General features: G+C 39.9%; 1 protein-coding gene across 1 annotated transcript in view; it reads left to right on the top strand.

Moving 5' to 3' along the window:
- Positions 1–25,079, top strand: part of LOC126272232 (synaptic vesicle glycoprotein 2B-like) — a 239,420-nt gene that overhangs the window by 83,133 nt on the left and 131,208 nt on the right. The window contains exons 2-3 of the mRNA XM_049974934.1: positions 2,001–2,054; positions 13,228–13,389. Coding sequence (XP_049830891.1) covers positions 2,001–2,054; positions 13,228–13,389 — 216 coding nt within the window. The remainder of the gene's footprint in view (positions 1–2,000; positions 2,055–13,227; positions 13,390–25,079) is intronic.

Genomic DNA, 25,079 nt, shown 5'->3' on the forward strand with positions numbered 1-25,079 from the left:
GCAGAAATGCTCAACTTCATTTTTGAATGCTGTTAAAAAGGAAACTCCGGGCATTCTGTCACAATAATTCTCACACCATTTCAGAGATGGGTGGTGCAGATATTAGCATCGGTAGAATTGAGAAGAGTTGAGTTCAGTAAAACTGAACAAAGCTTCAGGGCTGATGGAACCGCTATATGATTCTATACAATTTTTTGTGGTCCAGTTAGCCCCTCTTTCAACCATAATAAACTCTGCACCCCTTTAAGGAAAAACTGTGCCCAATACATATAATAAAGCATAGACACACCTGTCTACAAGAAGAGTAACAGAAGTGAGCCACAAATCTTTGACATCAATCTGCTGTAGAATCTTAGATCATATTCTGAGTTCAAATACCAACCAACATGGACTCCATAAACACTGGCCATGCAGAACACAATTTGCACTTTTCTCTCATGACATCCTGAATGTCAGGGTTCCAGACAGTTATGTAGATGCTGTATTTCTTACCTCCAAAAGCATTTGACTCAATACTAAATAAAATTTGGGGCTGGATTGGAGGCTTCTTAGTGTGGAGGATGATGTAAAATATGTAGGGTGAAAAGTCATTAACAAGTGTAGAAGTAGCTTCAGGCATTTCTGAATACATTGCAATTAAAAGCAGTTCTGAATTATAAGTGAATACAGAAAGGTCACTATTGCCCTGTGGATAAGCCAAAAAATTCAATGTTTATTTTCTGATCACATATTTGTGAATTGTACCAACCACGTGCAACGCAATCTCCAATATGAATCCCACATTTTATGTAATGGCAGTGCTGAATATTCATTACTACATGTTGTAATTTGCCTTTTTTTAAAATTTAAGGTATGCAGAGGATGATGATGAGCTCCCCCAGCTCAACAGTCATTGCTCATAAATAAATATAACAAAAACTATTTCTATATCTACATCTCTACTCTGAAAATCACTGTGAGGTGCATGGCAGAGGGTATGTCCAAAGCCAATTATTAGAGTATCTTCACATTTCATTCACATATGGAGTGTAGGAAGAATTATTCTGTGAATGCCTCTGTGCATACAGTAATTATTCTAATCTTATCCTCTTGATCCCTATGTGAGGGCCACTTAGAGGGTTGTAATATATTTCTAGAGTCATCATTTAAAGCTGGTTATGGAAACTTTGTTAATAGACTTTTTTTGGAAAGTTTACATCTATCTTCAAGAGTCTTCCAGTTCACTTCCTTCAGTACCTCTGTGATACTCTCACACAGATTAAACAAACCTGTGACCATTCGTATTGCCCTTCTTTGTGTATCTTCAATTCCCCTGTTAGTACTGTCTGGTATGGGTCCCACACTCTTGAGCAATATTCAACAAATGGTCACATGAGTGATTTGTAAGCAGTCTCCTTTGTAGACTGATTCCACTTCCCCAGTATTCTGCCAATAAATTGAAGTCTACCACCTGCTTTACCCACAATTGAGCCTATGTGATCATTCCATTTCATATCCCCACAAAGTGTTGCACCTAGGTGTACTTGTATAAGTGGCTGATACCAACAGTGACTCTTAAATATCATAGTCATAGGATATTACATTTTTTCATTTTGAGAAGTGCAAAATTTTACATTTCTGAACATTTAGAGCAAGCTGCCAACCTCTGCACCATGTTAAAATCTTATCAAGATCTGATTGAATATAGAATGTGCAAAAGCCTACTTTTAGTTTTAATATTGCCTGCAAGGTCATTAATATACAATACAAATGGCAGAGGTACCAACACACTTCTCTGGGGCACACCTGAAGTTACTTCTACATCTGACATTGATGTGTCTATTGGTAGATAAAGGAAATAGAAGTATATTCAAATCATGTAATCACATAGACTTATTATAGGTTGTGAAAATGGTCATAGCTTAATGTTCACTCAGTGTATATCTTTGTTTTTTTCCAACACTTTGCTACTGTTTTGGAAGATAAAGACAAATATTAAAGTTTAGAATTTTCCCTTTCAGCCCCTGCAGAGCCTGTAGAGGCTGCAGATTTTGAAATGGCTGCCTCCCTGACAGGTAAGTTGTTCTGTTTTGTTTTTCTTCTAATCAGTCACATTGATCTTGAACTAAAAAAAACATTAAACACTTTGAATGAAACATACTGTTCATCAAAATAAGTATAAATTCATATCTTAGTCATAACTGGTAATTTGAATACATCGATTTTTGTTAAACTTCATCAGGATTGTGGTTTTACGTTGTTATTATAGTTATATTCTCGTATGAAGTACTATAGGAAGGTGAATGAAAAGAGTTGGTTCCAGCATTCTAGTGATAAAATATTTCACAATAGGAATTTTGTCTTATGATTTATATTTGAGGTGGCTTTACCAACTGTAGCCTTTTTTGAGATGTAGAAACCATTACAATTTTGTTCAAGTTGTTGGCTCATACACAAATCCTCAACTTTTTTGCCCTCAGTCATAGTTTTTTTTTATTTTGTCACTGCCTGGATTCCCAATTGGTAACAAATTTTGTTAAGATATTTTGAGTCATATTTCTAAGCTTCAACAATCTCATGAATTTTGAATGGAAGTATCATGTCACTAGCTGTCTGTGAACTGAATAAACCTTGTGTTGCAGATATTGACCTATTTTTCTCACTTTTTTTGTTTTTCATTTTTTTTTTTTTATTGTTACCTTATTCATCATTACCATCAGCAACAAGTTTATACATCCACTGCTGGATGCAAGTCTTTTCCATGCACTTCTGTTTTCACCTATATGTGTCCATGTTGCTCGAAGATTCTTTTGTATTGCCATCTACCCACAACCATTTGGTAATTGCATCTGTCTGCTATTATCTCCTGGGATAGCACAAAAAAAAAAAAAAAAAAAAAAAAAAAAAAAAAAAAAAAAAAAAAAAAAAAAAAAAAAAAGCTAAATGTGCTGACCACCTCCGGTTCATTTTCATACAGCTATAATGGGTTCTTTCACTCCATTGTGTTACCAGATCGATTTATCTGCCTTTCCAAGGACTTTCAAATATCCAAATTTCCTACACTCATTGAGCAACCCTCAGTTTTTGTGCCATAACTCTGTATCTACTACCAAAAGTAAAAATTGGTGATACACACTCATTGTAAGCTTTTTTAGACATATCGGAAGTTTATTTTGGAAACTTTCTTTACCTAAAGTACTCTTATAAAATTTTTACTGTTTTGATTACTTTTTTCCAATCTGGTCATTGTCTTCAACTTCCATAATTACAAAAACTCATCAACTTGTTCCATGACTTCATCATTAATGTGTACTCTGTTTTCAAAGTGTTAATTGTATAATTGTATATTACTTTATATTAAAAACAAAGATTCCAAGACTTACCAAGCGGGAAAGTGCTGGTAGATAGGCACAATAAATAAAACACACAAACACACACAGAGAATTTCTAGCTTTCGCAACCAACGGTTGCTTCTTCAGGAAAGAGGGAAGGAGAGGGAAAAACGAAAGGATGTGAGTTTTAAGGGGGAGGGTAAGGAGTCATTCCAATCCTGAGAGCGGAAAGACTTCCCTTAGGGGGAAAAAAGGATAGGTGTACACTCGCGCTCACACACACATATCCATCCGCACATACACAGACACAAGCAGACATTGTCTGAATATATCTCAGACTTGATATATTCCCAGAGTTTTTACCTGTTCTTGCCGACAGATGTATTTCCCTTTTCCTTTCACAAGATACTTTATTTCTCTAGTTATCCTTTTTTCTTTTGCATGGCTGTTTCCTGTCCTTTCTCATTAGCTTGTGTGGAAACATATGTTCAAATAATGATATGAATTTATCATGGAATCGATTAAATTTTATGCCAGTTTTTGGTTCATTATAAATTTTATCCCAGGGGTCATCTCTTGTAGAATATTCTTAAAAACATTTGTTCTAGAGTTGTTAATTGTTCAAACTGATTTCCACTTAGGAGTATCTATACTGCAAGGCACTATTTTATTTATATTAACTAACTATGCATCATGATCTGAGAGAGTATTTGTTACTGGATATACAGTTACTTTCTTGCTTTGAGCTTCATCAAGGAATAATTATTAATTACAGTCCCACTGTCTTAATCAAATCATGTTCAAAAGTTAATTATTGAGAACAAATTGTAGGATCCAAATAAGGTTTTCAGATCATTTTTCTCATCAGAATCACTTTGAAAATCCATATTGAATCACTATAGACTATTAACTGTTTGCTACTGTCTGACAGATAGCATAATAAGTAAAGTGTATTCATCATAAACAGGTCAAAATTTCCTGTGGGGATCTTTATACAGTTACAATTAAAAGTGAACCACTTTTCAGTATTACTTTACAAGCACACAATGTTTAATTAAGGTTTAATTAAGCACATTCTATCACTTACCTAGTATTGTTTGCTTGATAGTCCTGTGTTGTATTTAATTGCTTCCTTGCCCCTAGCGCCACAATAGACTGACCATCTTACTCATAGTAATATTATAATTTTTTCTGAGTTTTTTAATATTACCTGAGGATTTCACGCTGCCCATTTCACTCTCATGCTGTGAAAAGGGACACAGGTAAACCACTGAGTTCATATTTTGGAGAAGGAGGATTCAAATTTTTGGCCAGGCATCCCCATTGTGCTTTTCTTTGCTTTTATATATACATAATTTCAGCTGAATGTTGATGAGGCTTTAGCTGATTCCCTTTTGCTAACTGTATTAATGATCCTTCTTCACTGACCTCAGTCTCACTGTGGTGTTAAATCCCAATCTTCCTTCCTTGCCTGAAAGCTTGATTGCTGTAGCTTAAGTACTGTTCCATTGAGGAATCTCACTGAACAGCTTTCTACGACAGCTCCTGGAAGCGTACAAGAAACTGATAATGTTTGGGCTGTAATCACTGTTGGTGGGCACTGATAATGTCTCCTTGGCCAGCTAAATCAGGTTCATTCCTGCACAAGCTGTATTATCATCGTAGAAATGGATTTCATTCTACAATTAGCTTTGGTGTAATTTTTTGTAAGAGCTGTGTGTAAGTCTTTGCTTATCATCTTCCCTGTCGCCATTTACATTTTAACACTCTGATCACAAACTAATTCAGGTTGTAGACTATTATGAACAAAGTGAAATTTGTGTTAGGCTCCTAGTTGTTTGACAGTTATAGATTAGGGCAAGACTTCTCACAGCAGTTAAATAAATATTCATTGCATGGCAGATCAATATGAACTATGAAACTTTGAGATGATTACATTCATAGAAGTTTGAGAAACTGTCAACCATTTCTCATGAAATTGTTTCTGCTGCCTGATGTTAAAACAGGACTAGGAAAAATTCATCAGAAATTATGTACAAAGTGGCACTGTCAGTTTGATTTCTCTAGGCAGTGTGGCGATACCTGTAAGACACCGCTAGCCCACGCCTCTCGCGGTGTGCGTTTAACCCCATTTAAATGATGCGCCAAGCGCGCGCCCAGCGGCTGTACGATTAATTAAATAATCGGCGTGCTAATCACACTTGAAATCTCTGGTCCAGAGAGACGTGAAGAGGCTGTGGTCCAGAGAGAGAGTAGAGTCAGTCGAGTCTTGTTCAGTCTTAAGAGTCAGTCGAGCTAGAAAGTGTCTTGTGAAACGATCATTCTGTGGATAATATTAGTGTGATGATTTCTTTTATATGTGTTGTGTTGTCTTCTTCGATGAGTAAAAAAAAAATATAGGTAAAATAAATTTTTGTGATGTCCATCAATAAGTTCATTCCAGTAAAAATAGAACCACTTCCCTTCACCTTTATTCACCCTTTTTTTCTTTCTTTCCTTTCAACAAAACGAAAAACAAAAAATTACCACCCTCCTTTTTTTTTTTAATTCCGGACATCACAGCAGGCAACGCTTCAGCCCCAATAACAGTGACATAGAATGAAATAAAAATTAATGTCACACAAAAATACCTTCAATCAGTTGTGTGTAATACAAAATAAGTGCCATGCCACTTATCTCTTTACTATACTTTACTTTTATTGGTTTTATATAATTTTAAATATTGTGCCCAATAACTAATATACATATTTTAAAGCTAGGGGAAGCTTAAGAGGGATTTCTGCAACCAATGTAAAGCTATACAGACGCTAACATACCCACTTCTGGTCACCAAATGTAAAAGGAGTACACGGTTTGGGGATGGGGAGAGAAACTTCTGACACCAATGTATAAAATGATAGGGAAGGGGGAAGAAGGTTGTTAAATATGCCTTGTGGCGACAGTGTGCAGGAGGTCAAGCAGTCATGATTTGATAGTGGGCATCCAGGGCTGCTGTTAAATGACAAAACAGGAAATTAAGTACAATAAAGAGGATATATTTCAATATATGGAGAACAAAATGTGCATAAGTTTTAGGTTTAAGCCAGTCTAGGGGGTTGAACAATTAAATGAAATGGGTAACAGAAGGGGAAGCGGTTCATATTGACTTACATTGGTGGTTGGTCATGAAAGCAGAGCCAAAGACTCTGCCTTCCAAAAAGACATCTGTTCTGCTAGAGGTCTGGATTAAGAGAGAAGCAAGTGTGTTCTGCACCGCAGAACACTCCAGCGTTCAAACGTGATCGGTATCCCATGCACGCTATTGGCTAAAACCAGTGTCAATTATTCACTAGCAGTTTCAGCAGAGAGCTCAGCGTGTCTCCTGTCAGCAGCTTTAACTGGACAGAACCGCCTCGGTTTTGAAAGGCAAGCAACTTGTGTCACGTAGATACAGCGTGAATTACTCTGGGAGAAAAATTGTAAAGATTCCACTGGGTCTTTGAAATAAATTTTTAAACTAGTTCCCTAAAATATTCCTGGACTGGCTGTCATACTGTACATCCTTTCCCCGTCCAGAGAAGTGGTAACAAACACTGTTTACGAAACGGTGTCAGTCACTCACTGGAAAGATGGTTTGCTGTAGTAGGGGCCCTAATGCTATGGGAGGGGTGTGTTGCAATTGTTTTCATGTTTTGTAATGGGTGGGTGAGGGGGGGGGGGAGATTGACATGTAGTCAAGTTTATCAATTTTCATGAGTTACAAAAATAGTAAAATATTAACTTGTTCAAATTACTATACAGTATCTCCTGTAATAGTTGAAATCATCACTATCCATATAATCAAGTCTTAAGACAAACAAAGTTAAAATGAGGCCATAATGCTTCACAAAATAGAAATGAACTATCATGGTTGCTGTTAGTTTGAGGGAAAAATCTTCTTTTATAACAAAATACTTAGTTTTATGGTAATCAAAATATTTGGGTAAAAAGAAACATAATAAATTTATTTATTGCAAAACGTTAACACCTAGCTTGGGTTACAACTGGGTTCAGTACATTTAAAGAAAAGTGATAACAAATGTAAAATCTCCATGTAATAGTTACAGATAATGGTTACATAAAGTTCCATGGGCTACAGCATATACTGACAAAGCACTGGAATTAAGGATGAAATCAGGGGACTGTCATATGGCATAAAATAAGCTTGTAAAACAGAGTTATAGGCATGGAGAACACACAGGCAAAACTCTAGAAAACGTAATTAAAAAGTGTGTCCATAGTGACAAAACAACTAACAATATTCTCATCCTATTCATAAAACTTCATATAAAGGAAGGGAAAGAATGCAGTGAGTTTTTAATCAGTACACAAAATACGAAAAGGTCCACATCTAGAATGTGATTCTGAGTGATACAAGCACACACACTGTTTGTAAGCAAACTGTGACTGACAGGAGAAGAGAATGTGGCTTGTGTGGCGGGGAAGTGTGACATTGACAAACTTTAATGGCCATTCTCTCTAGCAGGGCGATGGAGGGGGTATTGCCTGTGGCGTTATGCACGTCTTGTGGGAGGGGAAAGAGTGGAGAGGTAAGCGTGAGGGACGAGGAATACCAAGAGGGATGAAGGGGAAGTGGCAGTGGCAGCACCAGCAAGCGGCACAGCCCGCGGCGTGTACTGGTGGAATTCAGTTGTTTCATAACTGATTCACTGAATCAGAAGCTTTCGTACTGGATATTGGGGCTTAGGAAGAAAAAAAAATTGACCAATGGGAAAAATCATGTTGTATTGAACACAGGATTTGTTTTGGGTAAATCGCGTACAGCCGTCTGCAATTGCAAAGCCAGGGTAGCCCAACATATTGGCCATTTATGCTGAGCGGCACACTCGCGGTGAACCAGAAGAATGCTCATGTTAAACGATAAGGAATTGGGTATAATTGAGAACAAGTTCAGGTAGACGAGCAACTCAGAGCAATGGTAGTAACCCAATGCAATGCATGGGCAAGGAAGACACAGGGCGATTACGTCTCATGATGGTTAACTACTACGAAATTCCCAAAATCCCTGAAGTAACAGGGTGAGCTACAAAAAAAAGGGGGGCACGAACTACTGAGACATTGTACAATGAAACTCTTTATTCATTTGGGTGGAAGTCTCTTGCTAACTAAATTATCAACAAAATAACATGTTACTGCGCTTGGGCAATGACGCCACATCATGGGTGCTAAACATCAACAAATTAGTGCTTATTTCAGTGGGAGCTTCAATCTTGTAACATCATGGGTGTGTTTGTTTGAATAAGCGAACAGGTGTCTCTCACTTCCTAAATATACAGGGAGGGGGGCACTGTATCCAAATGGTAGCAGTGTCAATTTCCGTGCTCCCTTGTAACATCCTCATTTCATCAATAAGAAGTAGGGTGAATAATAACAAAACTTGTGTTCATCTGGGTGAACTCTCTATCTCGCTTACCGCTCTACAGCAAGAAGGTAGCACACTTCTTCTCAACTTCAGGGGAGCATTCAGCTCTTCTCTATTGCGTATTTTATATAACTCGGGTGCTTCATTTAGCAAGGATTTCTACGAAAATGCATATCATAGTTAGCATGTTAAGCATTTACAGAAGGTGGTCTGGTGGTACTATACTTTGGAGGAGGCTCAGAAGTGTGAAGTGCCACCAAACTAAATGGCGGTCTACGGGAAAACACCCCATAACGGCGCACTTCATTATATGGTGTGTTTCTGCTTTGCATCAGCTGGAGGTCTCTTGCTTCCAAACTCCACTCAGAATTATAGCCTAGTCTGCGGGCATGAGAATGAAAAACTCGCAATCAATTTTTAACCTTAGGCAGCTTGAAAGAAAACAGGGAAATAAGTGCTTCTAAAACAACAGTAGGTTCAGCTTATCTGCAAAGCAATGAGACAGTAGAGTAGTAGTTACAAAAGTTAGATGAAAATCCAAAGTATCAGAATCTATTGAACAATAAAAGACAAATAGAATAGACACTGGAAGGAGGGGTGGTGGTGGTTAGTGTTTAACGTCCCAGCGACAACGAGGTCATTAGAGACGAAGCGCAAGCTCGGATTAGGGAAGGATTGGGAAGGAAATCGGCCGTGCCGTTTCAGAGGAACCATCCCGGCATTTGCCTGAAACGATTTAGGGAAATCACGGAAAACCTAAATCAGGATGGCTGGAGACGGGATTGAACCATCATCCTCCCGAATGCGAGTCCAGTGTGCTAAACCACTGCGCCACCTTGCTCGGTGGAAGGAGGGGATCCACATTCTAGGTTTGACAACAAAATGAAACATTCAACAACATAGGCTTGTAAAAAGTAACATTGTAGAAAAATTTTGGTAGGGTAAACTTGATGCATTTTTTCGAAAGGCAAAACAAAATCATTGTTAATAAGGGAGACCTAAAATGAAATATGGTACAATACAAAAATACTGCAAAAAAGCTGAATATAAGGCAAATAGGTTAATGCACCACATGACTAAATTACTTCGTAAGAGGTAGGGTGAACAATAACAAAACTTGTGTTTGTCTGGGTGAATTCTTAAATGTGCAAAAGACACATGGGGTGCTAACTACTATTCTTCATTTACTTGAGTGAAACTTAATTACTTCTATCTTATAACAAAGTCTATCTCACTTACCACTCTACAATGAGAGGGTAGCGTATTTCCTCTCAACTTCAGGGGCTTATTCTACTCATCTCTATTGGGTATTTTACATAACTCAGGTACTTCAGTCACTTCTAAACATACCTGTTTGGCTCTGGGCATGAACGTGGTGTGTACTAGGATTCTCGAACCGTTAACTCATAAAATCAGGTAATGCGACTGAAGGGGAATCCTATACAATATGGTGTTGCTGTAGTGCAACATATCTAAAATTCAGGGTTGTGGCAGGCCTTTACATTCTGGGGTTAGCAATATAAAGTACAAGTACATATTATACAACACAAATGGCATAAATTATAAAACCACAGGCGTGAAATAACATATATAGTATCTCAGGGGCTTTGCTATGCAGCAGAATGATTATGAAATGCTTAAACTTAACGTAAAGCCATAAGGGGAGAAAAAATCCAAGTTATTTGGAACCATAAATGAGAAATACTTATGCAGCAGTTGGGAGAGGCTACCTTTAAACACTTAATACTCTCCATACATGGTCACTCAAAACGTATACAATAAATGACTTATAAATCAAATGAAGATTAGACTTAATTTATGACAGGCAAGACGAAGAATAGGGAGAGAAGTGGTAGCATTTGGGATGTGACTGACTTATCGCAAGGTGACAGCTGTGCCAGTCCATGTGGTTGCATCATGCGGTCTCTGCTTGTAGTAAGCATTCATTGGGAACATAGGCCACAGTTTAATCGACTAAAAAACATTGTCTCAACTGGAAACTCACTGCATGGTAAAGTGAATCTTGGCTAGCGGTTTTGGTCTGACCTTGGGGTGATTGTATAATGCAGACCACTTAGCCTTCACTTAAAACAACACACACAGGACCTCCTGCTTGCTCACCAATCAACTTACAGGGGTAAAACAAATCAATTCTCTTTCATCATCAACAAAACTTCACTGCCCTCTGGGGGTTAACAGCCGGAAGTCATCTCATAGCTTCATGCATTGAGTTAACCAATCAAGGAACTACCACTTATGAAAACAGAAGGCATGGACAGAAAAAGAATATATGGTCAGAAAAGAGGATGCAGAGAGACAAGAAAGTAAAAAAAAAAAAAGAGAAGATATAAAAAGTTCATTTAGGGCACTAACAATTACGGATACCTTGTAGACGCAGTATATTACGGATACCTTGCAGACGCAGTATGATGGCACAGGGCATTACAGAGCCCTTAAGCACTCATGTCTGTGGGGCAAGGATAAGGAACCTGCTTTCATTATAGGGCGGAGAAATGATGCTTATAGGAAAGATGAAAGAGAAAGAGTTGATCATGACACAAAAACGAAATGGAAGAAAATGCCTTGAACAGCTGGGAGACCCTGTGGTTGCCAAACACATTGTGCAAGCTGCACACCCCTGGAGATAAACAAAAAGCTGTACTAAAAAAAAAAATATCTTAAAACTCTTCTCATCACAACAACTAAGCAAGACATACTTCTTTGACAACAGAGGTATCATGGATACGGAATTTATGCTATAAAGGAGATCTATAAGTTCTTCTCTGTATCCAGAGAAAAAGCTGCAAATGCTTCAGTATATATTAAAACTCACAGTACTCAGCAGTACGGTGGCTGAGGGCCATATGTATGTGGTACTGGCGTAGCAGCAGCGTGGGCAGTGGGGCGGCTGGCTGCATGGCAGTGAAAATACAAGCCCCAGACGTTGATTCCAGGACCCAGACGGAAATGGCAGCGGGAAGTTGACCGGCGGTGAACGTTGGACGGTGCAGCGGCAGGTGGGCTGCGCAGCTGGGCAACAAGAGCAGAGCCTGCAATGCAGCAGACATCTGGGCTGGCTGCATGCATCAAATACTGCCAGAGCACAAGCAGTATGCATGTGCACAGTGAGGCACATCTCGGAGGATTGGCAATATCAGGGTTGACAGAGGTGGGTGGGCGGCAGCGGCAGGGGAGCCGTGCCGGTCATGAACAGCTGAAGCCTTGGCAGCGGCTCAGATGTCTGGCTTGCACGGGTTGGTGCCGCGCTCGGCAAGACGCAGGCAGACTTTGCCCCGGGTGCTGGTATGTGCGGGTGCATGATCTGGTACGATGTCGAGCCAACGCACTGCGGCACCCAGGCTCGGCTTGTAGAGGAATAATAGTGGAGAAAATTGACCGACCACACAATTTCAAACATTAACCAGAATAAATGGCCACCCTGTGGACCGAACGGTGGGAATGAATCACGATTCTGACACCAATTGTAAAGTTAGGGGGAGTTTATGAGGGACTTCTGCAACTACTGTAAAGTTATACAGATGCTAACGTCCCACTTCTGGTCACCAAATGTAAAAGGAGAATGTGGTTTGGGGATGGGGAGAGAACTTCTGACATCAGTGTTAATGTATAAAATGTCAGGGAAGGGGGAAGAAGGTTTTTAAATATGCCTTGTGGCGGCAGTGTGCAGAGGGTCGAGTGGTCAGGATTTGATAGTGGGCATCCAGTGCTGGTGTTAAATGACAAAACAGGAAATTAAGTACAATGAAGAGGATATATTTCAATATATGGAGAACAAAATGCGCACTGAGGATCAGAAGTTAGCAGGTTTAAGCTAATCTAGGAGGTCGAACAATTAAATGAAATGGGTAACAGAAGGGGAAGCAGTTCATGTTGACTTACATTGGTGGCCAGTCGTGAAAGCAGAGCCAGAGGCTCTGCCTTCCAAAAAGACGTCTGTTCTGCTTGAGGTCTGGATTACTGTGCATGCTACTGGCTAAAACCTATGCCATAAATTCGCTAGCAGTTTCAGCAGAGGGCTCAGGGTGTCTCCTGTCATCAGCTTTAACTGGACAGAACCACCTCAGTTTTGAAAGGCAAGGGACTTGTATGCTGTAGACATGGCATGAGTTACTCTGGGAGAAAAATTGTAAAGATTCCACAGAGACTTTGAAATAAATTTTTGAACTAATTCCCTAAAATATATCTTGACTGGCTGCCATTCAGTACAATATTATAGTGCTCCACTATATTTTTTGCCATGAAAATAACAATCTGACAATCTTATCATCATATTACTTTATTACAGACAAAAAATGAGATCGCTGTTGCTCAGTTGCAGGTGAATGACAGATGGTGCTTGGACAAGCTAAAAAAGATCAGAAAATTACTGTGGATTAGAAGTTTTCAGCATTAATATAGCAATAGCATGCACACTTTCTTTAATAAACAAAAGAAATATTATAAGTCATAATAACAAAAGTAATTTCAATTTACTGAATCTGTTCTCTTTTTTAGGTTTTGGGATGTACAACTATCTATTATTTTTTATATCTGTGGTATGCTCCCTTGCAAACCAGTTCAGTTCTTCATCAATGTCATACCTGCTACCAGCAGCACAGTGTGACCTACAAATGCAGCCATCTGACAAAGGCTTACTCAACTCTATCATGTATGCAGGTGAGCAGTCAGTCATTGATTTATGTAAATAGACTGAAACTTAAATTATTTGTTACAGTTATTATAATGACATGATTTTGTGACTACAGAGCATAACTGAGAGTAACTGATTTTAAAGTAAAAAATCACTGAACAGCCAGGGCACATAAATTATCATAAATATTAAGAATTTATCAAAAACAAAAATGTATATGACTTCTAGATTCTGAAGGAAATTTGTATTTTTTAAAGTAATTATGCTTACTGTTGAGTAGCTAATCACGAAGCTATTTAATGAGTAAATATGAGATACATGAAATAAATATTAATCAATCAAAATGTCAAGATGTGTATTTTGCATCTGAATATTAGAGTTACATTTAAATAAACTGTACAAACCAGATATGTTACATTAGATGCAGGAATCAAAAGCATCTGCATCATGACTTCTTTTAATCCATAAAAATAATTGATTTTTGGCTTAGTTCACAGTGACATTTATCATTCAATGACTTTGAAAGTAAAATTTTTCAAACCACCTGCATGAGGTTAGAGTCCATCTTTCCAATGACAGCATGAATGTCAAAATGGTAGATACTGAGTTAGTCAGCAACAGAATAGGAAAGTAACTGCAGTCACTTAGTAGTGGAAAGGCATCAGGACCAGCTGATAGACCTATAAGATTCTACAAAGATTATACAGAAGAACTTGCTCCCCTTCTAGCATCAGTTTATCATAGATCACTGGAGCAATGAATGGTACCTAGTACTGAAACAAAGTGCAGCCCATTCTCGTTTTCAAGAGGATTTGGAGCACACATGCAGACAGTTACAGGCATATATCATTGAAGGATTATGAAACATGTTTTATGTTCAAGAATTATGAATTTTTGGAGAACAAAAATCTCCTCTATAAATATCAACATGGATTCTGCGAACAGAGATCTTGCAAAATTCAGCTCGCTCTGTGCCTCCATGAGATCCGTATTGCTGCAGACTATGGTGCTCAGGTTAAGCCTATGTTCCTGGACTTCAAGAAGGAATAGGGCAGCATGCCACACAGCTGTTTAGGGAAAAATATGAGTTTACCAAGTATAAGACCTGATTTGTGACTGCATTCAAGACTTCCTTACAGATATAACTCAATATGTCACTCTTAACAGAACAAAATAAACAGGTTTAAAGGTAATTTCTTGAACACTCCAAAGAAGTGTGATAGGACCATTACTGTTTACAAAAAGTATAAATGATATAGCAGAAAGCATCAGCAGCTCTATAAGACATTTTTGCAAATGATACAGTTGTCTACAAGAAAGTAAAAATGCCAGAAGACAGTACTGATTTGCACAATGACCTGCAGAGGACTCATGAATGGTGCAGACTCTGACAGTTGATTCCGAGCATAAATAAATAAAACATATTGTACATACATAGAAAAGACATCCACTCTTTACAACTACACTATTGATGACAAATTTCTGGATACAACAGCTTACCATAAAATATCTTGGAGTAACTATCCAGTGTAACCTTACGTGGCTTGAGCACATAAAACAATCAGTAGTAGGAAAAGCAGATACCACACTGAGATTCATAGAAGGAATCGTAAGGAAATGTAATTCATTCATGAAGGAATTGGCTTCAAGGCACTTGGTTTACTGAATCTTGAGTATTGTTTATCAATCTGGGATCCTTGCCAGGTAGCACTGATAAAAGAGATAGAGAAGATCCATTGAAGAGCAGTGTGTTTCATCATGGGATCATTTAATTGGTGTGAGTGTGTTACAGAGATTCTCAACAAACTCCAGTGGCAGATGATACAAGAGAGGCATTGTACATCGCTGAGAAGTTTTATTATTTACATTTTGAGAGAGCACTTTTAGTGAACAGTTGGACGACATATTTCTTCCTCCCACACACATCTTGTGAAATGTTCATGACAAGAAAATTCAAGAAATTATAGCTAATACAGGAACTTATAAACAATCATTCTTCCCAGACACCATTCACAAGTGGAACAGTAGAGGGGATCAGCCAGTAATACCAGAAGTATCCTCCTCAACACACTGTTAGGCAGTTTGTGGAATAAGATGTACAAGTACATGTAGATATTTATGCATCTCAAAACACCACAATACAAGACTTACTGTTTGAAACGTATTTAATAAGACTGTATTTAAGGACAGAAGAGAGAGCACATTAACTTTGAGAAAGTGGAAGACAAAGGCAGTTGTGAAACATAAGAGAATGCAATTTGTTAAATCATGATGCAAGGACAGGAAATGGAATGTACAGAAGGAAGATGGGATCATTTTAAAAATGGAATCATTAAGGTAGCTAAGGAAATGCTTGGAGTCAAGGAGAGGAAAAAAGTAAAGAAAGAATGGCTAACACCAGATATGATAATCAAGATGGATGACTGCAGGAAATGGAAAACTGCAAACACAGAAGAAGGGAAGCACAACTACAAGAGGTTAAATAACAAACTAAGAAAGGAGAAAGAAAAAGCAAAGGAGAAATGGCTGAAAGAAAAGTGTGACAAGACAGAGAAATTAGAAAAAGAAGGAAAATATGAATTGATGTACAAAGAAGCAATGGATTTGACATTCAGGGAAAAGAGAAACAACAATGGACTAAAGGAAGTAGAGGCAGCAGATGGTAAAATGGTGAGTGAACTCCAAGAAATAATGAGAAGATGGGAAGAATATATAGAATGGCTATATGCTGCAGACAGCCAACCAAGTGAAGAAGAGCTTGGGATAGAAGAAGAAGATAAAGTTGCAGATGATGACAAAGGAAATGCAATACTAACTAGTGAGATTGAAACATCTATGAAGGAGATGAAAAATGGAGCGATGGGAATTGATGAGATTCCTGTGGAACTGTTAAAGTCATTGGAGAAAGAAGGGAAAAGGGAGTTGATTGAATTGTGTAATCAAATATAAATGGCAGGAAGATGGCGAAAGGTTTTATAGTAAGTATCTTAATACCTATAGAAAAAAAAAGAACAGCAAAAAGTGTGAGGAACATAGAACAGTCAGCCTTATATCACATGCAGCCAAGGTCTTGCTGAGGATACTCAGAAGCAGGTTATATGGATAGTTAAATTGCGTAGTAGGGGATGAACAATTTGGTTTCAGGCAACGAGTGGGAACTAGAGACATCAATGGGATACTGAGAGCGATAAGAGAGAGGTACATGGAGAAGAAAAGGAAGGTGTATGTTGTGTTCATTGATCTTGAGAAGGCTTCTGACTGTGGAAGGTGAGACAAACTGATGGAAATCCTAAGGATACATGGAGTTGACTGGAGGGATAGATGGCTAATCAGAAATTTATATTTGAACAAGAGAGCAAGAGTAAGAATAGGAGGTGTGATGAGTGAAGAAATTGAACTGGGAAGAGATGTAGGACAAGGTTGTTGTTTATCACCAACACTGTTCAATATGTATCTGGAGGAAATTATTAATGAAAGTTTTGATGAAAGGAGAGGAGTTTGTGTAGGGGATCGGAGAGTGGAGTGTATAAGATTTGCAGATGACGTGGTTGTGAAGACAGAGAGTGCAAGAGAGATGGAACAAATGTTAGATGATCAAAACACAAAATTAGGAGAATATGGAATGAAGATTAACAAGAAGAAAACAAAAAGCATGGTAATTGGAGGAAAGGGGAGAAAATGCCATATGAAAATGGGGGGAGAGGAAATAGAGCAAGTGAATAACTTCAGTTACTTGGGAAGTGGAATAATGGATGATATTTATTGGTCAACAGAAATTAGGAAAAGAATTGCAATGGCAAAAGAAGGACTCAAGAGGAAACAGAAATTACTTTGCAGACCACTAAACAAAGATCTGAGGAAAAGGCTTTCCAAGTGTTATGCCTGGAGCGTTGCACTGTATGATGCAGAGACCTGGGCATTGAAGAAGGAAGATGAAAGAAGATTGGAGGCATTAGAGATGTGGATATGGAGAAGAATGGAAAAATTGAAATGGGGAGACTGATTAAGGAATAAAAAAGTATTAAGAAGAGTTGGAGAAGAAAGAAACATTCTGAAAGTCATTAGAAAGATACAACAGAACTGGATTGGACATTGTTTCAGGAGGGACTGTTCATTGAAGAAAAGAATAGAAGGAATGGTGGAGGGAAAAAGGGGAAGAGGAAAAAGAATATATCAAATGCTGGACAATATCCAAGGAGACAAATATTCAGAAATGAAAAGACTGGCTGTGGACAGACAAATGTGGAAAAGTCTTAACCCATGACAAGATCTGCCTTGAGGTAGAATACCTACTACTACTGCTACTACTATTACTACTAAGGAAACTGTATACTAGTAAGTTACTGCTTAATAAAATAATTGCCCAGTGAGTAGATCACAGGGTTACTTTCCCTAGATTTGCAATTGTTATGACTGTGAGACAAGATCATAACATTAGTAGGCTAATCATCTGCATTAATACAGTTCATTAATTGTTGATAGGGACTGAAATCAGTCAAGATTGGGAACAACTTGAGAATCCACAGAAATTGGCCAACCAGCCGGGGCCATCAACAGTGCACACCAAGAGTAAACAGGAGGACAGTACAACAGAACAATAAACAGAGATGGCACAGCAGAATAACAAGTTTGACAAGCAGTCTGAGAGTGAAAACCCCAAGTGTAGTGGATCCTATGACCATGATGACAATGTGTCATGACAAAGAAATAAGAGCACAGTGACTGAGCACTGAGCCATGTAAAACTAACTTTAAAGGGTACCCGAAAGTGCTGACAGGCTGGTGAGATAGGCACAGCACTGTGACCACCATGCTGCTGCAGTGAACACCAACAGCTGCAGCTGTAGTAGTGCTGGAAGCACCCTGGATGATGCTCAGGAAGGTGGACTCGTGGCACGAATTGTGTCACAGCTCTGAAGCCCACCAGCTGGTGGCAAGAACCTGGGGGATCTGACAGTGCACTGAGGTGTGGCTACACCTTTGAAGGAGCTCTGCCAGGCTACAGTCATGGACAGGGGCAGACCTGTATATGCTCTGGAACATTGTGAATGCAGCTGTTTTGGTGGTGGTAGTTGCCACTTATTTTAAGATTCATTGTTTAAACAACTGCACCATATGCTATACTTCACCAGAGGAGGGTGAGTGAAATGCTCTATTAAACAGATGTTTGATGTTGTTTGAGGTGAAAAATTGTTAAAAGGCTGTCACCATGAATTAGGGCCCATTGTCCAACATGACAAATCGAGGAAGCCCTTTGATGGCTAGAATCTGAACGAGATTGTATCAGTTGTGATGGGTGCCATGCTGGCAGTAATGTGGGTTGCTAGAGTAAGCATTGTGACAATGGGGCACATAGAGGCCAGAAAGGGGTGATCACAGTCCAGATGAATGCAGTACCAGAAGCAATTGGGGACTGCACGAAGGGTGAAGGACTGTGGCAGAGCAACCTGGTGCCCGGTACAATTGGAACAGCTAGCACCATGGGCTTGCTGTCCTTGCTCAGCCCTGTAACCTCATGAGGGATTTCATCTGTGATACACATCGTGTCTGTAATGGGAAAGTTGCAAAACTTGAGGGTGCAGGATAGTCAGGATGACAGCTCGGTCAGTATCTGCCTCCAGGCCAAGCAGGAGAATATCGGCGACAACTGACAAATGGTGGGAGAGCAATCCCAGGTGCACAGCTCTGGATTGTCGTTCTTTGAAAAATACATGAGCCACCCATGTAGTTCATAGTGTACAATGCACAATTTTTACAGGCTCACAGCAAGTGTCTGTAGTGATCTGAGCATCCGTAATGGGAAAGTGTCCGAGATGCATTGCCATTCCACTTTCATGACTATGTGAAAACTTGAGATTTCTTGTTGGTCAAAGGTTGTGTCTGGTTCTGTGGGTGACCAAGAGAGAGCATCCAAGTTTTCATGGGGATATCAACTTGTATTTAATGATATGCTTGTAGGAGCTGAGGGAAAGTACCCAGTGCTGTGGCCATTGTGTCGTATCTTCTGGAAGTTGAGATCGTGGTCCCAAAATTTCTACCATCGTTTTCAGTCTGTAATGAGTGTGAACTTGGTCCCAAATAAATAAACATGGAACTTATTTATTGCAAAGACAGTCACCAAATCTTCTTTTTCTATCTCTGGTTTTTTCAGTACTGCCATTGTCCCTCTTTGCCAGCATGGCACCAATTGCCATAGGGAGAGGCATCCATGGTAAAAACCACAGGACATGAGGGGGAGAAGGCCATAAGGCAGGGCATGGAGTGCAGCAGATGCTACAGCTGTGTGAAAACATGCTCGCAGACAGTCATCCTCCTGTACTGAATTGTTTTCTTGTCCTCTTGTGGAACAACATTTAAATAATAATTCGCCTTTCCCAAAAAAGCCTGTAGCCCCTTTAAGTTTTGGGGCTCGGGTAGAGAGTCAATAGCTGTGACACTACAGTCAGAGGACTAGATCCCTTATTTGTTGAGCAAGTCTGGTGCAGTCCATTTGCTCCAGAAAAAAACTGACATTGGTGTAAAAAGCACTTGAACCATGGGTCCTGAAACATAGTAAATAAGATGCAGAGGTTGCATACATGGTCCTGACATGTGGTGCCCATGACAATTAAGTCTTTGAGATAGATTGTGCAAGCAGGAATTAACATGGTTAACTGTTTCAGGTACATCTGGAAGATTGATGGAGGGGAAGAGATCCCAAAGAACAAGTGCTTGTAAATGTATAAGCCAAAGCAGATGGTAATAATGATGATGTGTTTTAACCTCTCATCCAGTGGCATCTGTAAATATGCACCGGCAAGGTCAATCTTAGAAAAATATTCACTTCTGAGGAGCTACTTGAGGAGGTCCTCTGGATATTATTTCGGCTAAGTTTCCATTCATACCAGGGCACTGATTGTCAGTTTAAAGTCTCTGCATAGCTGAAGGGAAACATTGTGTTTTGTGACCACAACCAGGGTGTGGCCCAAGCACTGGTTTTAAGAGATTCAGTCACACCAGTTTCGTGGAGGCAATTGAGTTTCTGCTTAACAGCAGACCAGTCATGCTCGGTAGAAACAGGGCACTGTCTCTGGACGTAAGGAGGTATAAGCCTGGAAATCTGTGGCACCAGGTTTGAATATAGGCATGAAGGTGGCACAAAGTTAATTGCATTCCTGGAATCATGTCAGATGCTACCTGAACCTCATCAGAGATGGAAAATACAAACAGTGAGAAGGAATCTAGATGGTCAACATTAGCCAGATGTATGACTATTAAGAATAAACAGCATTAGCAACTGTGCGAATTTTTTGTAGGCAGTTGTAACTGTAAATTTATCCCAGAGAAGAATCTAACTGTCACTATATACAACAAATGTATGGCAGGGTGAGAAAAATGTAGGGTAATGAGCATACATTTGGGGGTTGACCAAGTAAATAATAGCTGTTTGTGTCCACCTGGAAATGATTGTCCCTGCAACAACTGTGAGGGTGTTTAAATACTGTAATGTGGAAGGATCATCCTGGTGAAAAATCATGTGATGCTCGTGCACTGTCCCTTGATGCAGATGGGTAATACAGTCCAGTGGTCCCTACAGTTTACAACAGACAGTTCGGAGATGTCCACCTTTGCCACAATGAGTGTTGCTCTCCCAGCAATTCAGACAATCTGCTTGCGGTTGTGACATGAAGCAGTCTGGACATGATGGAAGACCCAATGCCCACATTGATGGAGTGTGACTGGCTGTTCAGAGTCCATCGGCACATCAGAAATTGATGAATCACAATGCCACCATCTGGAACACTGGTTACAATAGTCCCACTCCCCTGGGGTGCAATGTCATGTCTGAAGTGCTACTACATGTGGCCCAGCCATGAGGAGTTTATTTGGTACCTGCAAAATTTCAAAACAGTGCTCAGTTTTCAAAATACCATCCAAGGTAAGATTGTCCACCTTGAGAGTGACAGTGTGTACTTCCAATTGGACCACAATGTCTCAAATCAAGGAGTCAGCATATGATGTTTTGGAAGCTTGGTTCACACACGTGAAATTGCAATGGCAGCTAAAACCTTGCAAGTCACTCACCCACAAGTGATAGGACTGACCAGGTTGCTTGTGGTACTGATGGAACTTGAAGTTGGACGCTACCACGTGGAACTGCTGTGAATAATAATTTGAAAGCAACAGTCACATCTCCTTGAAAGTGAGTGCAGCTGGATATGAGAGGGGAGCCAACTTCTTCAGTAAGAAAGATATCACCAGGGAAGGCCAAGAAAGGAAGAGCGACTGTTGATTAGCATTTTCAGAGACACAAAAGGCAGTAAAGTGTTGTTTCAGCTGCCGCAAATACATGTCCCAGTCCTCTTTGCTATTGTTAAAAGACAGAAATGTCAGTGAGTGGCTCTCCACCTGGGAAGTGACCACTGCCTGAATGGGTTGGGTACTCTAAATCTCCAGTTGATTCTTCAAAGGGTGAATTTCGTGATGGAGCAATTCAGTTTATTGTTGCTGTTGTTGCAACTGCAGCAGCTGTTGCTGTGGCATTTCTGTGACTTATACAAGCTTTCCAACTGTGGGATTCTGTTACCTTTTACCTTGTTGCCAGTTATTGTAACCGGAATCTGACAAAGCTGTGAATGACTCGAGAACTTGCAGAAACTAGCCAACCAGCTGAGGCCACCAACAGCAGGCTGCCAAGAGTAAACAGGAAGACAACACAATAGGAAGTTAGACAATACAGACAGGATGACAGACTAATGAGCCTAATGAATAATCCAAGAGTGAGAACCTATGACGTAGTGAATCTTGCAACCAAGAAAATTGAGAGTAGTGACAACAGTACAAGAGCGCAGCAGAATTATGGCTGAAGACTGAGATGCTGCACCACTAGCTTTGGAGGGTGGCTGGGAGTGCTGACAGGCTGGCAAAACAGGCGTGACTCTGCAGCCAGCGCTGCAGCAGCGATACCAGCACCTGCAGAAATAACAGTGCTGTGTACTGGCTGTCATGGCTTCCAGCAGGCTTTCAAACTTGCTGGGCTACCATATCAGAGTAGTGATTGTGGCAGCAGGGTACATTATGTGACAGTGAACTTGCAAGTCATCATCATTGATCAGCATGAGCAAAGTTCTTAAGTAGACTTTGTAAGGATCGGGCAGCTTCTTACACCAATGTGAATAATATTATGTAGGCTTGTCATCGGTGCTGATGACTGAAGTCTCAGATGTGAAAGCAGAGGTATTCAACATAAAGTCAGTCCAATGCAAAAGTATCAGTGGGGGCTAGAAGTGTTGTTCTCTCTCCTGTTGAAATTTTAGCAGACCTTATAGTTGTGTGTCTTGTGTTTTATTGAAAAGCCTTGTAGTCTCACTGATAAAATTGTTTGTCAGAAAATCTGTCATGTTAAGGTACACCCTCCATTCCACACTAATCTACAAGGCATTCTGCTTGAAAAGCATATTAACAACAAAAAACCAATTGTGCCTAGAACACCGCACATTTACATTGGCACAATTCCTTGGACCACATGAGCTTTCTTTCAGTTCTGTTAGCTCAGAATACATAGCCTGAGCCTCATATTGTATTCACTTCCTTTCTCTATCAATGAAATCTCCATTCCTTCTGGAATACTGATGGCCATTAAGACAGAGTTAGGTCATCATTGTCTCATGGGATGCATCCTTTCACTTTTAAAACTCTCCAACCCATCACAGTCTTCTTCCTGTGGAAGGAACTGGTAGTTCTTACAGCTAAGGAAGTGTCGTGCACTTTTTCATGCATCATTAAGCAGTACTAAAAATTTCACCTCCTGAAGATAAGTTGTAACTAGAAATTCAGTCCCTGCTTTTAGTTTTCACAAGTGATTTTGCAAGACTGTCAAAGACTGTGACTGAGACTGCTACCGCCATCTTATATCGTGGCAGCAGAGGGTGCTCAGAGTCAGAGCCACTGAGGGCATGACTCAGTGGGCTTGCATCACTGGAACTGCTAGAACCCACACAAGTACTATCAGAGTCTGATGTGCCAGTGAGGGTGGTATTGATCTATGATACCACATTATGGGATATTATACCATGGTTGGAAGGATTTTCCATTAAAACTCAATATTTCATCTTCATCTTAGGAGGATATTTTTGACAAAAAGAATGGTAAAAAATGCCTAGAAGAGCAAATGGCCACTGTAGGACAGATCAGCTGTTGCAGAACATGCTTTGCACATTCATTTTGATAAGACACAAGTACTGGCAACCACGAGTGGATACTGTGAAAAGCTATACAGAGGGGCCATAGAGATTGTTAAACAGCCCAGGAATTTCTTAAGGAAGGAGGAGGGATTGAAACTGAATGACATATGGATCTCAGTGCTGAAGAAGATGTGTACAACCATTCCACCATGGGGTGATAGTGATAGCGGATGACAGCAAGCAACAATGGACAACTGAAACTGGGTATTCAAAGCATATGACATAGCATCATTGCATCAGAGTACATGAAACAGAATTTTGCTGCAGTCAGTAGTTATTCAGTGTGAATCAGACATTCAAAAATGCTACAATTCCCCTTGAAAATGGGTATGAAACATTGTGTTTTAATGGAAAATCCACCCAACTTCAACATAATAGGCCAATATATTTTATTAATTCTGAACGGATGGTTAATGGAGATCTGTGCATACTGAATAGACACCCATCTGAGTTGCTTAAAGACTTCTTAAGAAACAGAATCCAGCACATTGTCCTGGATGGCAAGTATTCATCAGAGACAAGGGAAGTATCAGCATTGCCCCAGGGATATGTAACAGCATGACCAGCAACCTATGACTATTTACTGATGATAGTGTTGCGTGTGGAAAAGTGTCACCATTGAGTGTTGTAGGGGGACACACATTGAAGAGTCAAAGAAACTGGTACACCTGCCTCGTATCATGTAGGGCCCCTGCGAGCACACAGAAGCACTGCAACCCCATGTGGCATAGACTTGACTAATGTCTGAAGTAGCACTGGAGGGAATTTACACCATGAATCCTGCAGGGCTGTCCATAAATCCATAAGAGTATGAGGGGGTGGGGATCTCTTCTGAACTAAACATTGCAAGGCATCCCAGATACACTCAATAATGTTCATGCCTGGGGAGTTTGGTGGTCAGTGGAAGTGTTTAAACTCAGAAGAGTGTTCCTGGAGCCACTCTGTAGTTATTCGGGGCATGTGTCACATTGTCCTGCTGGAAGTCCTCGGAATGCACAATGGGCATGAATGGATGCAGGTGATCAGACAGGATTCTTATGTATGTGCCACCTGTCAGAGTTGTACCTGGACGTATCAGGGGTCCCATATCATTCCAATTGCATATACCCCACACCATTACAGAGCCTCCACCAGCCTGAATAGTTCCCTGCTAACATCCAGGGTCCATGGATTCATGAGGTTGTCTCCAAACCTGTACACATCCATCTGCTTGATACAAGACTCATACAACCAGAGAACATGTTTCCAGTCATCAACAGTCCAATATCGGTGTTGATGGGCCCAGGTGAGACGTAAAGCTTTGTGTGGTGTGGTCATCAAGGGAACATGAGTGGGCCCTCAGCTCCGAAAGCCCATATCGATGATGTTTTGTTGAGTGGTTTGCACCTTGACACTTGTTGATAGTCCAGCATTGAAATCTGCAGTAGTTTGCCAAAGTGTTGCACTTCAGTTGCATTGAACAATTCTCTTCAGTCATCGTTGGCCGTGTACTTG

Source organism: Schistocerca gregaria, chromosome 5 (genome assembly GCF_023897955.1).
Source record: "Schistocerca gregaria isolate iqSchGreg1 chromosome 5, iqSchGreg1.2, whole genome shotgun sequence".
Lineage (NCBI taxonomy): Eukaryota > Metazoa > Arthropoda > Insecta > Orthoptera > Acrididae > Schistocerca > Schistocerca gregaria.